The 12,022-nt window shown below is 56.2% G+C and overlaps 1 protein-coding gene across 1 annotated transcript; it reads left to right on the forward strand.

Annotated features, from left to right (window-relative positions):
* Positions 1 to 239: 239 nt before the first annotated feature.
* On the forward strand, positions 240 to 11,680 carry FAM131C (family with sequence similarity 131 member C). Its single transcript, XM_011363609.1, has 7 exons — positions 240 to 322; positions 7,474 to 7,663; positions 8,545 to 8,580; positions 8,859 to 8,952; positions 11,002 to 11,184; positions 11,449 to 11,559; positions 11,661 to 11,680. Exons 1-7 carry the CDS (start codon positions 240 to 242, stop codon positions 11,678 to 11,680), a joined length of 717 nt encoding a protein of 238 aa, XP_011361911.1.
* The last annotated feature ends 342 nt before the right edge of the window (positions 11,681 to 12,022 follow it).

Here is a 12,022-nt window from a genome sequence, read left to right on the forward strand (position 1 = left end):
GGCAGGCCCCGGGGGGCGGGGGGAGCTGGTCCTGGCAGGTGTCGAGGAAGGAGCATAACACTCCTCCCTCTCTGGACTCTCAAGGGCTCTGCCCACTGGTCCATGCAGGTAAGTGACTCAGGATGTCTCAGCAGGGTGTCCGGGCTGGAATCACGGTGGGGGTTAGGTTGTGTGAGGCTCATTCACTTATTCAGTCTTTAAGCTGATATTAACACGACACCTACTGTGTGCTGGGCACCATGTACGCGCTGGGCATCCAGCACCGACAAGCCCCGCACAGCACCTGCCCTCGTGAGGGCTGCAGCCTGGCCGGAGTCGAAAGGTGGTTTTGAGAGTGAAGAGTGTTTCCGGTTCTTTCGGTGTAACGGGCTCTCAGAACCCAGTTGTGTCTCCAGAACCCGAAGGCTCTGGGCAGTCGCCTAGTGCTCCCCATCACTCGGCTTTTCCATGCCAGGCACTGGGGGACCTGCCTGTGAGCCGCAGACCCGCTGAACACAGTTCAGAGGCCGGGGAAGAAGGGAAACTGCCAAGGTCACTTAGGACCTGCCAAGGTCACTCAAGGCAGTGTGAGGACTGGGGCCCAGGTCCTCTGACAGGATATGAGGACCATCGACCATCATCCCAGAGACGCTGAGTGGCTGAACCCCTGAGTGGAGGCCCCTCACCCCTCTAATTGTCACTGAGTGCTCCGTTTACCAGGTACTGGTTGGGACCTTTTAGGCACAACCATTAAGGGGTACATACTATCACTGTCCCCATTTTACAAATGGGGACACTAAATAGAGGGGAGTTGAGTGACTGGCCCAGAGGCCCGCAGATAAGAAATACCAGGGACAGGATTTGAACCCAATCAGGCCGACTTCAGAGCCTGGGCTCTTAGCCTCTGCACCACACGGCCAGCCCTCAGCCCCGGCTCCTGTCCTGCCCCTCTCCGGCTGCGGGTTTCCATGGGCTTCTGGGCCCCAAGAGCCCGGTCTGCACACCTGCACGAAATCGCTAATAACAGGCCCCCCTTGCTCCAAGCGCTTCCCTGTGCCAGGTACACAGCCTGAAGCTAGACCAGGAATTGGAGCCTCATGCTGATCCCTGCACCCAGCTGGGGCCACCCCTGCCAAACCTTAAACCCCAGGTACACACCGCACCTAGGAGAGCTGCCCACTCCCAGCCTCCGGCAGCAGTGAGCTTCTCCGTGCCAGGCCTGAGAGGTCAGGAGTGCAGACGCCGGTGCCAGCCAGCCTAGGTTTGCATCCCTGCTCTATCATCACTAGCTCTGTGACCTCGGCCAGCTACTTAACCTTGTTTATGTATCTCAGTGTTCTCATCTCTAAAATGGGAATAATACAAGGATTGATGTTTTAGGGTTGTTGGGAGGGAATTAAATGACTTAATTCACATAAAGCATTTGGGCCAATACCTGCATATAGTAAGCGCTCATAAGTGTTGGCTATTACTTTTTTCATTATTACCCTTTTGTCCAGACAGCTAATCGAGACCCTCTTGGCTGGGAAAGGGGAAGCTATAGAGGCGTCGAGCCCCAGCCTTTTCATGGGAAAAGTAGTGGGCGGCAGGCACTTGAGGTGCTCAGGACATGGGGAAAGTAATTGGAACCAGATTAAGGCAACAAACGCTGTTTTCCGGAGCTATTTTGTGTTCATTATCTATTTTTAAGCTATTGTTTGTTGGACGTTTATCCTGAGCCAGGCAGCTTTCACCTTGCTGACCTAGTTGGTCCTCCTTCAGCCTGGGAAGAGGGACATGGGGCTTGGAGACAGGAAGTGTCTTACTTGAGGTCACGTAGCCAGGACACAGAGAGGCAGGATTGGACTCCGGGTCTGCGTGACCCCAGAGCCTGAGCACGAAACCTCTGCTCTTTGCCTTTTCATGTCCCCCACGTGGAGAGAACTCATGGCCAGTGCTTTAAAAAAAGCAACTCTCTGGAATAACCCCAGTGGTTAGTATTTGGTTTGGCTTTGCTGTCACCACTGGTGACAATTCATATGGAGCAAAGGGGAGTTAGATTTGCTCCCCCTTCTCTCCAGCTCCAGGGTTTCTCAGTGTCCGCCCCAAGCCCCCGGCACTGGGACCTCTCGGCCTGCCCCCTACCCCACCCCAGCCTTTTCCTCCAGAGCAACCCATCAGTCTCCTGGCCCCACAGGAGGGCTCAGTGCATGGGGCACTGACAAGGGGGTTGTAAGAGCAGAAACTGGGGGCTGAGGACTTTCTTCTGAAAGGTCAGATATCTGATTATGTCTGGGATGAGGCACAAGCCCTAAGAAGGCTGACCATAGCCACCCACAGTGCCCAGGGCTCCTTGGCCATGACCCCCCTCCCCGCCCCTCTCGTCCTGTCTCCCCGTGGCCTTAGCAGAACCACGGAGCAGAGTCTTACCCTTGGCACTGTGGGGAGACCGAGCGAGGAGTCGATGGGGCCTCGCCCTTTCAGAGCTCCCAATCTGAGGAGGGGGACGCGACCTTAGGAGTCTGATGGCAGAGGCAGGACACAGCGCACAGACACAAACACACAGACACACACACTTGGAAAAATGGCCCTCTCGGGAGGAGATCGGCGTTGGTTAGTAGTTGGAACCCAAACTTTGGAGTCGTAGACTGGCCTAGGTGTGAGCCCCACTTACGAGCTGCTGATCTTGCAGAAGTGATTTAACCTCTCTGAGCCTTCGTTTCCCCATTTATAAAATGGGCCTAACAGAGTTGTGAGGGTTAAATGAGAGCTCATGGTTGAAATAGCGTAAGACAGTACCTGACACACGCTTGGTGTTTAATGAACAGTGGCCGCAAATCACTGCAGGCCAGACTTTGCCCATCAGGGCTGCTGGTAAGAGAGTTGAGGCCAATCTAGGCAGACTGCCTGGAGGAGGTGAGGCTAGAGCAGCGTGTTTCAAAGAGGTTGGGCCACAGGATCGCAGAGGACGTAGAAAGGAGCCGGGGTGTGTGGAAGGTCCTAGAGAAGAGCCTGTTGTCACCCTCCATCCTTGGTTAGGCCTGGAAAGGGACCCCTTTGAGCATCTCTGAGCTGTACCAACTCACAGATGAAGCTACTGCCGTGGTTCTGGTGACCTATAAACAAATGTCCTGGGGAATGGGGGCACTTTATCTACTCGAGGCTGAGCCAAACTCAGAGCGATGGCCTGCTGCCATGGCAGCGACTCACACCAGGCAGAGAGACCAAGGGCTCACACTGGGTGGCCTCCCACCACAGAGCCCCTAAGGCAGGGGTCCCCAAACCCCGGGCCATGGACCGATACCAGTCCGTGGCCTGTTAGGAACCGGCCGCACAGCAGGAGGTGAGCCGCTGGTGAAGCTTCATCTGTATTCGCAGCCGCTCCCCAGCGCTAGCATCACCGCCTCAGCTCCTCCCCAGACCATCAAGCGTTAGATTCTCATAGGCGCCAAAAAGGTTGGGGACCGCTGCCCTAGAGCAAGCTGCAGCCCTAAGGACAGGATCAAAGGAGTGGTGGCCGAGGTCTGTCCCTTGGTTCAGAAGGAGGATCTGAGGTCCGGGAGGGGAGAGGGACAGAGAAGACGTCTTGTCTGGAGACCGTGCTGTGGCAGGGGCCTCACCCTCACGGCTACCCTTTTCCAGAGGACTGCACTATCCTCATTTCACAGCCGAGAACCCTGAGGTGCACAGGGGCCGTGTCACAAGCCCACAGCCCTGGAGCTGGCAGTGAAAAGCTGGGATTCGAACCCAGGGCAGGGACTGCGAGAGGAACGCCTTGCTCACTGCGTTCGCTTTGGAGCCAGGGCCAGAGCCGGGCACGTGACGGCTGGGCACTACGCACCGGATGAGTGGTGGGCTGGAGGGACTGTACCACGTGTTCGGCCACAGGGGCCTGAGAAGCCTCGAGCGGAAGCCCCAGGCTGCCCAGGGACCCGCATCGCCAGGGGTTTCGGACACAGGCTGCTGCTCAGTTATCATGTGGTTTCAAAAGGAGGTTCCCCCTCTCTGAGCTGCTGAGGAAAAGCGGGTTCACCGCGGGCCCTCCCTGCCCTCCCTCTGCGGGGACATGGCACCCATGGTGACTAATGGGCTGGGACGTGAAGCGCCAGAGAACGGGGAGAGGAGCGAGATGACTCAGACCTGAGCGGTTATGCTGCAGACGCCCCAAAGGGAAAAGCAGAGAAAACCAGTGTGGCCGCTTTGCAGCAAGAGGGGCGTGGGTTACACATCAGGGGGACCGTCTGGCGGTTGGACTCTAAAGCAGACTGAGGAGCTGGCCTGGGGAGGCAGGAAGCATCCTTAGTAAACAGGGAAGTTCTGGTCGAAGGCTTGTCTTCCGAAGGAGGCATCTGCATGACACCCCTCTCCTTGAAGGATCAAGATGGCCCCCTCCAGGTTACCATGGCAACCAAAGGCCCGTCACTTCCATGGCCAAGGGAGGTGGGGGAGGAAGCAGATCTGAGAAGGGGCTTCAGACCTTGAGGTCAGGGGAGTAAGATGTGGACCCAGGAAGGGGGAGGAGCCCACCCCCTCCCATGGGAGAGGGAGGCACCCACAGGAGCAGTGGCTAAGGGCCCCCTCAGGCAGTCCCCCAGCCCCCACCTCACATGAAATGCTGTGTTTTTCCAGTTGCCAGTGGTGACGAGGCCACGGTCCCAGCTGGGCGAAGAGCAGCCTGTGATTTCACCCTGGGCTGGTTCATTACCTGATGTCTCCATGGCAACTAGCCTGTGACATCACAGGACCAAAGTCCTCAGGGGGAGAAGGCATCTTTGGCAGAGGCGCCTGCCCCTCAACTGAGGTTGGGTGCAAGAAGGCCAGGTAGGGGCCAGGAAACAGGAGTCCTCCAAGTCCACCACCAGCTCCTAGACGAATGACCTTGTTCCAGTCATGTCTCCTCCAGGCCTTTGACGACCTACCAGCTTCCTCTGTGTTCAGCTCCCCTTACTCTCTGTCTTCAGTCGCAAAGTTTTAAAACAGCCTCACACCATGGCCGGGAGCCTTAGAGATATTCCAGCACCTTTCAAAGTTCCTAGGTGCAGCCTGTAGCCAGCGCCACCTGTCTGCACCTCAGTGGCCCTGGCTTGTGCACACTGGACCCTTATGAGTGATGGCTCTCACACTTTTCTGACTGAAACCCATAGGCATAAATATATTTTGCAATATGACCCAGTACACACACACAAAGAAAAAGAAAGCCTTTATCCTATGAACCCCCCTTCCCAGCTGTGCAGACACCCGCCTGGGAGTGGGTGAGACGCTGGCCTCTCCTTTGCATGCATCCCAAATTTCTGCAAGTGAGTGTCTGGGAAACCCCACATTCCATTTGTTGGGAGAAAGAGGTAACCGCAGTCAGAAGGGAAGTTGAGGCTGGGGTAGCTGGGGCGGCTGCACCCCTCCCCCCGACAATGAGGGTGGCTTTCTTCAAAACATGGGCCCTTGTGCCTCTTTGTTCTCAGTTTGGGATCCTAGCAGGCAATTCCTGAAGGACAAGAACAGTCTCCATCAACTGACCATTTTACAAATGAGGAAAACAGAAGCTCAGAGAGGCAGAGTCACTCGCTCAAGGTCCCACAGGCAGTGAAGGGCGGAGCTGGGATTTGGACAGTCTGGCACCAGAGCCTGACCCAGCTGGCCCTGGAGCAGACTCTGAAACAAGGATTGGGGTACAACTGATATAGGAAGGAATAGAGAGAGCTGAAGCCAGAAAAGGGTGTCCCAAGGGGGTGACCTTAGCTTGATCCCACAGGGGACTCTGGAATGAAAGTTAAGCTCTGAGTGTTCTGACCCCAAGCCAAAGAGCTGGGGTCCTGCACCCACTCTAAATTCTCAGGTAGTTTCAGGAGAGCATCCTGCCTAGAAAGAGTCATGGGTGCTGTCCTTGGAGGCAAACCACAGAACTAGGAGAAAACAACCCCAAGGGATCTGGGGGTTGGGTGGAGCACCCACACCACCCTCCAGTGCTCACTTTACCTCCCGGTCAACACCTCTGCAAGTCTGCAAATCCACTGCAGCCGGCTCCCTCCCTGCCTCTGGGGTTGCCTGATGCCTCCTACCTCCCACTCCGGACCTCCTTGGCCTCAGCTCCCTCCAGGAAGCCCTGCCTGCTTCCATACCATGAGTGGTGGGAGCCAGCGCCCAGCACAGGATAGGCTGGAGGCTGGGTGAGTGTCCTGCAATAGCCCAGATGCCCCTGCTCAGTCCTCCCTTCCAGACTCCACGGCTTTGTGCAAGCTGCACCCCTGACTGGGACACCTTCCTCCCAGCACCCCATCCTGGCCAGCTTCCCCATCAGCTCTCCTGTGCAGCCCAGAGCCTGCCAGAACTCATGGAAGACTCCTCTATGCTTTGGAAGAGAGTGAACCTCGGTGTCAGACCAATAGGGCTCAGATCCTGACTGCCAGTTACAGACTGAGTGCCTTGGGCTAGTGGCTTTCCCCTCTGTGCCTCAGTTTCCTCACCTGTAAAGTCGAGCGACAGATTCCTACCTCTCTAGATGGATGTGAGAACTCAGGGCCATCACACCGGAAAGCGGGGTATAGAAAGAAGAGTTCTTGGCTGATGTTCTTCCGGGTCAGTCTTGTGTTTGAAGGGGAAGCGTTGGGGCTGGTTTTGTCCATCAGACAGGGGACTCCCTGATGAAGTGACAAAGTCTTAATCCCCAGGGGCTTGCACAGTGTAGACATGCGATAGAGGGATGCCAAGTGGGTGAAAGAATGAATGGATGCATAGATGAATGAATGAATGAATGAATGACGATCCCCCAGATGCTTACATAACTGGGTTTTTCGTGACACTCAGGCCTCAGCTCTGAGAAGCCCTCTCCGGTCCCCCTCCCAAGTCACGCAGCCCCTCACCTTTTTTCTTCAGTTGTTATCGCTGTCTAACAGATCTTACTCGTTGTGTTTCGTTAATGATCTGTCTCCCCGACTAGAATGTCAGCTCCATGAACAGAACCCATCTCTGTCCTGTTCGTCACTGGGTCCCAGAACTGTGCCTGACGCATAGCAGGTGCTCAGCTAATACCTTTGAATGCCTCAAAGAGTAAATAAATGCATTAATCGAATGACTAATAAGGATGTTTCCTGTTATCCCGTGTGGGTGGAGAAGTCCTCTTCCATTCAACCCAAAAATTCAGGTCTCAGCTCAAGGTCACCTCCTCAGAGAGGCCTTTCCTGACCACCCGATTCGACGTGGTCCTCCCTGTGACCGTGTGGGCCACTCACTTCCCACCTCAGTCATCATGCTCTGATATTTTTGTTTGTTTGTTTGTTTGTTTGTTTATTAGTGGAAAGTAGTAGGGGAAATTGATTGGAGGTCTCTGTGGGGTCAAAAAAGTGCTGGAACGTGAGGGCTAGAATTGTGAAAATGGGGTGACAAGCAGATGGGCAAGTAATTCCCACCGAGGGGACCCAGCGGGAGGAGAGCCTGGCTGGACTTCTCGCCAGATGTGGGTTTGAGTCTGTTTCCTACAAAACGAGGACAGGTAATAATAAAGTAACACCTGCCTCCCAGGGCTGACCTGAACGAGCTTGTAAGCAGAACACTCAGTTTTTCTAAGTTCCTCCTGTCTTTCTTATTTCCAGATCTGTTCACAAGTGCCCACAAGGACTGCCCCATGCCTCAGGGCACAGACACCCTGAGCCCAGACTTGCCCTCCCACCACCCACCACCCACCATTGCTCCAGACTACGTCACTGGCAAGGTAACTGGTCATGCTTCATCTCCACCTTCACCCCTGCCTCTGCCCTGGCGCCTGGGCTGTCCCCTCCAGCTCCCCATAGGGGGCAGAAACCATCCCAGTCTCCTCCCCTCCCCAAGCTTGGCTAGTTCTCGTGGGATCAAAACCCTTAAGGTTTGGTATTCAGCTGGGCAGAGGTGTGAAATGGGCTGGGCATCCAGGAACTGGATCAGGCTTATTTAAAAGAGAGGATCCCACCCTGAAGGGCTTCCCACCCAAATTAACTCAGGCTTGCAGATAACAACTTCTCTTACCAGCCCAGGAATCCCTAGTAGCCTGCACTCCCTACTGGAGAGTAAAAGGAATAGAATTCTCAGTCCAGATAGATTAGGGAGATCTTGCTAGGAACCTCCAATCCTGCTGCATAATTTCCACCCCTGCCCCAGAGGTTGTAGCTTGAGCCTACCACATGATATAATGATCTTTTTAAAATTTTGAGCACATACCACATGCTAAGCATTATGCTAGGCACTTTGCCTACATTATGTCACTTATGTTTCTCCACAACCAGAGGTAAATGGCATTATCTCATTTTATAGAGGAAGAAACTTATGTTGCAAGATGTTAAGTCACTAGTCTCAGGCTACCTAGGCAGAACTGGCAGAGTCAAAACTCAAACACAGGTCTGATCTATCCCTTTCACCCACTGCTTCCCCTGGCAGGGCCACCCTCCCCACTTCTTTCTCTGCATGCCAGGGGACACCGGGCACAACTCACGAGCAGGCAGACCCTACCCTCAGGGAGCATCAGAGGGCTGACCCACACCTCCACCCAGGACCCTAAGACTCATGCCACCTGCTGGCACAATGTGCCAAGCCCTGCCTGATCCTCTTCTCTTATTTTAGGACAAACAGATGGATTTCTGTTGGGATCCTTGGCAGGTCAGTGCACTTTCCTGTGGCCCAGTCTGGTCAGCCGTGGCTGACACCACTGCCCCTCCCTCCACTGGACCCAGCCTGGGCACCAAGTCCTGCCAGCCCTGGGGGAGGGGTGCCTGATGAAAACGGTGGTGGGAAATGGTCCCGTGGCAGTTGGCAGGATCACCCTGGCCCTGTCCACTGCCCAGGGGCCCTGGGGAGGCTGGGTAATGAGGATGGTGGGGTGGGCGGACATGTTGGCCAGGTCTCCCCCACCGACTCACCCCTCCCCCCCCCCACAGAGGTGCTTCCAGACCACCAATGGCTACCTGTCCGACTCTAGATCCTGCTCCAGCAACTACAACGTGGCAGCCCTGGCCACCTCGTCCCTCGTGGGTGGGTACCAGCTGCTCTCTCCTGGAGTTTCCGTTGTCCACCCTGGACACTAGCTGTAGGGCTGCAAGGATCAATTGCAGCTGGCAGGACTGCGGCCCCGTGGAGTCATTTTCTCAATGCCAGGCTCCGAGCTGGATTCTGCAGGAAGTAGTGACGTAGGGCTCCTGCCCCCAAGGGTTAGATTGTTGGGGCCTCCAGAAGCTCTGAGGGGATGGCCCGATTTTTCAGATGTCTGCCTGGTGTGGTCACCCTGTCTCTCTGCAGCAGACGCCACCTTGGGTCAGTTCTCTAGACGCAGAGCCAGAGGCAGGAATTGTGTGTGATCTACTGAGGCATTTTCTCAAGGGCCACCTGTAGGAGTGAGGGCTGTGGGGCAAGACAGGGGAGGGGCAGAGACGTGGCAGCAGAAGCCTCCTCTCTCTGAGCCATGAATCGCACTGCAGAATTCACTGCCCTTTGAGGGGAGGGGGCTGACATCATATTATTCCATCAGTCAGTGGCTGGTAGCCCCTGGGGAGGATTTTCCCTCCCACCCCCCACTCCTGACATCTCTGGCTGAGGCAGCTGCCATCAGCTAAGGGCGAGTCTCCAGAGAAGCGTGCAGGTGTGAGCGCTGGGGGTTAGGCACGCAGGCCAGGATAGGGACTCTGCCACAGCATCTGCCCAGGTGGCCCACAGCACAGCCTTCTGGGCCGTTCTCAGCAGTTCCTTTGCTCCTGGCTTTGCTCAATACAGGTCAGGCTCGCATTTCATTAACTCCCTCCCTGCTCCCACATTTGCCTACACTGTTCCCTCCACCCGAAACCCCTTCCTTCGACCTCACCTGCCCTTCAAGGACCCCTTGGACCACTTCCGAAAACCACCTCTGGTTGCCGACGCGCCCCATCTTGGGGCAGGGGTTCGCCCCTTCCTGCGCACCTCCCATCTTTCCCATTTTCCCAGTGTTTCGTCTCTAGCTTCCTTTGTGGATGCCCGATCTTTCTTAAGTATTGCCATTCTTCATATCATGGCTTTGGGGTCCCCGTGACCCACAGATCTGTCGTCCACTGCTATTAAAGGAGATGCTGAATCACTCCTGAAAATCCTGTCAGCTTCCACATCCAAGAGGTCTCGTCCTAAGAGCTCCTTCGGGCCCTCCTCCGCAGCTGCCCAGCCCTTGCCCTGTCTCTTGCTGGGTCCCTAGCGACCCCCTGCCTCCACCTTTGGCCGCTAAGCCCCTGATTAGGACACTCTTCCTAAACAACAGAGCTCACCTGTCACTCTCCTGCTCACCACCCTGCTGTGGCTCCCGCTGCTATAAGGAGAACTTTGGTGCCCTCAGCTTGGCTCTCTCAGCCCTCAGTCTGGGCACCCCAGCTTCTTCTGCCACCCCAGTCCCAGCATACTGGAATCACGCCAGACTCTTCCATGCCTTCATCATCTTATCTCTGAAAAAGCCTTCAGTCTTGCCCCGATCTGTCCAACCCAACCCACCTTCAAAGCTGCACTTCAGTCTGCCTCTTACAGGAAGTCTTCCCTGCCTGCTGCACCCCTCGCAGATCTCACTCTTGGCAGAGCTGGCACTGGGCTAGACACGGGGTCTGCTCTCGCCACACTTGTTACTTAATGGGCAAGGGGAGAACTGGGCAGATATTGAGTGGATGGCTCCTTGAGCCGATATCCTTGGGTCTGAACTTGGTCAGAAAGGGAATGCGCTGTGGCAGGACTGGGGAAGAAGCAGCAGGAAGTGGGCGGAGACACTGACTGGGAGCGGGACACTGGGAGAGCTTGGGGCCTGCAAGTGGGTGGGGAGCACCTAAGTGAGGGGGGCCCTAGGGCTGGGGGAGGGCGTGGGGCAGAGAGTGGGCACAAGGCATTGGCGGGCATGAGGAATTAGATGGGTACAAGGCATTGGTAGGTGCAGGGCTGTGAGAACAAGGGGCCTTGAATGGATGTGGGGTACGAGCCGTGGATGGGCCTGAGCTATTGGGGGGCTTGGGATATTGGAGGTGGGGCTCTGAGCTGGGCCTTGTGTCAAGACAGTCACCTGACTGCCCTCGATGTCCCCAGGGGTGGTGCAGAGCATCAAGGACCACATCACAAAGCCCACAGCCATGGCACGTGGCCGTGTGGCCCACCTCATCGAGTGGAAGGGCTGGAGCGCCCAGCAGTCCGGCTGGGAGCTGTCCCCAGACGAGGACGAGCATTATTGCTGCCTGCCAGACGAGCTGCGTGAGGCCCGCTTTGCTGCAGGTCAGTGGGAAAAGGGGAGCTCAGGGACAGGGACCAGCCAGGGCTCTGGTCCTTAGGGGACACAGCATTGACACCCGGGCATTGTCTCGGCAGGAAAAAGCAAGGCGAGGGGTGGCCGGGGCATTAGGTGGGCACTCTGATCCCCGGGGCTTGGATGGACAGCCCAGCTAACTCCCAGGCTGTTGGGTGGCAGCCCGTCCTGGCACTGTGCACCCCCCACCACCACCACGCCCCCTCTGAGCTGGGTCCCACTGTCCCCCATAGGGGTTGCTGAGCAGTTTGCCATCACGGAGGCCACACTGAGCGCCTGGTCCTCTCTGGACGACGAGGAGCTGCACCCCGAGGACATCCCCCAGGACATGGTCCAACTGCAGGGTACTGCCTGGGTGGGCGCCAGGGTGGGGTGGGTGGGGCAGAGCTGGCGCTGGATGCCTGCCCTGTGACCTCAGCCAAGCCCCTCCTCCCCTCAACTTTAGTTTCCTCGTCCAAAAAATGAGGCTGACGATACTTAACCTGCCCATTGCCCAGGAGTGCCAAGAGCATAAAGGAAAAAATAATAATAATAGATAATACGAATTAAGGGCTTACTATACGAAGAGCCAGGCTCTGACCCTTAACACCAAGCACAGCCAAACACTTTCCTAGTAGAACCCAGGGCTGCTACTGAGGCTTCACGCAGCTGGGTCCTGCGTGGTCCTTCACCAGCGGATTTTCTCATTTCCTCCGCCCTCTGATGGTGGAGGGAGGGGAGGCCTGGGAAGAACCCTGGTTGTCCCAATTCTCAGAGCACAGAAGGCTCCCACACGGAGCTTCTCTTAACTGCACCGCTCTCTGCCAC

This window comes from Pteropus vampyrus, unplaced genomic scaffold (assembly GCF_000151845.1).
Source record: "Pteropus vampyrus isolate Shadow unplaced genomic scaffold, Pvam_2.0 Scaffold86, whole genome shotgun sequence".
Lineage (NCBI taxonomy): Eukaryota > Metazoa > Chordata > Mammalia > Chiroptera > Pteropodidae > Pteropus > Pteropus vampyrus.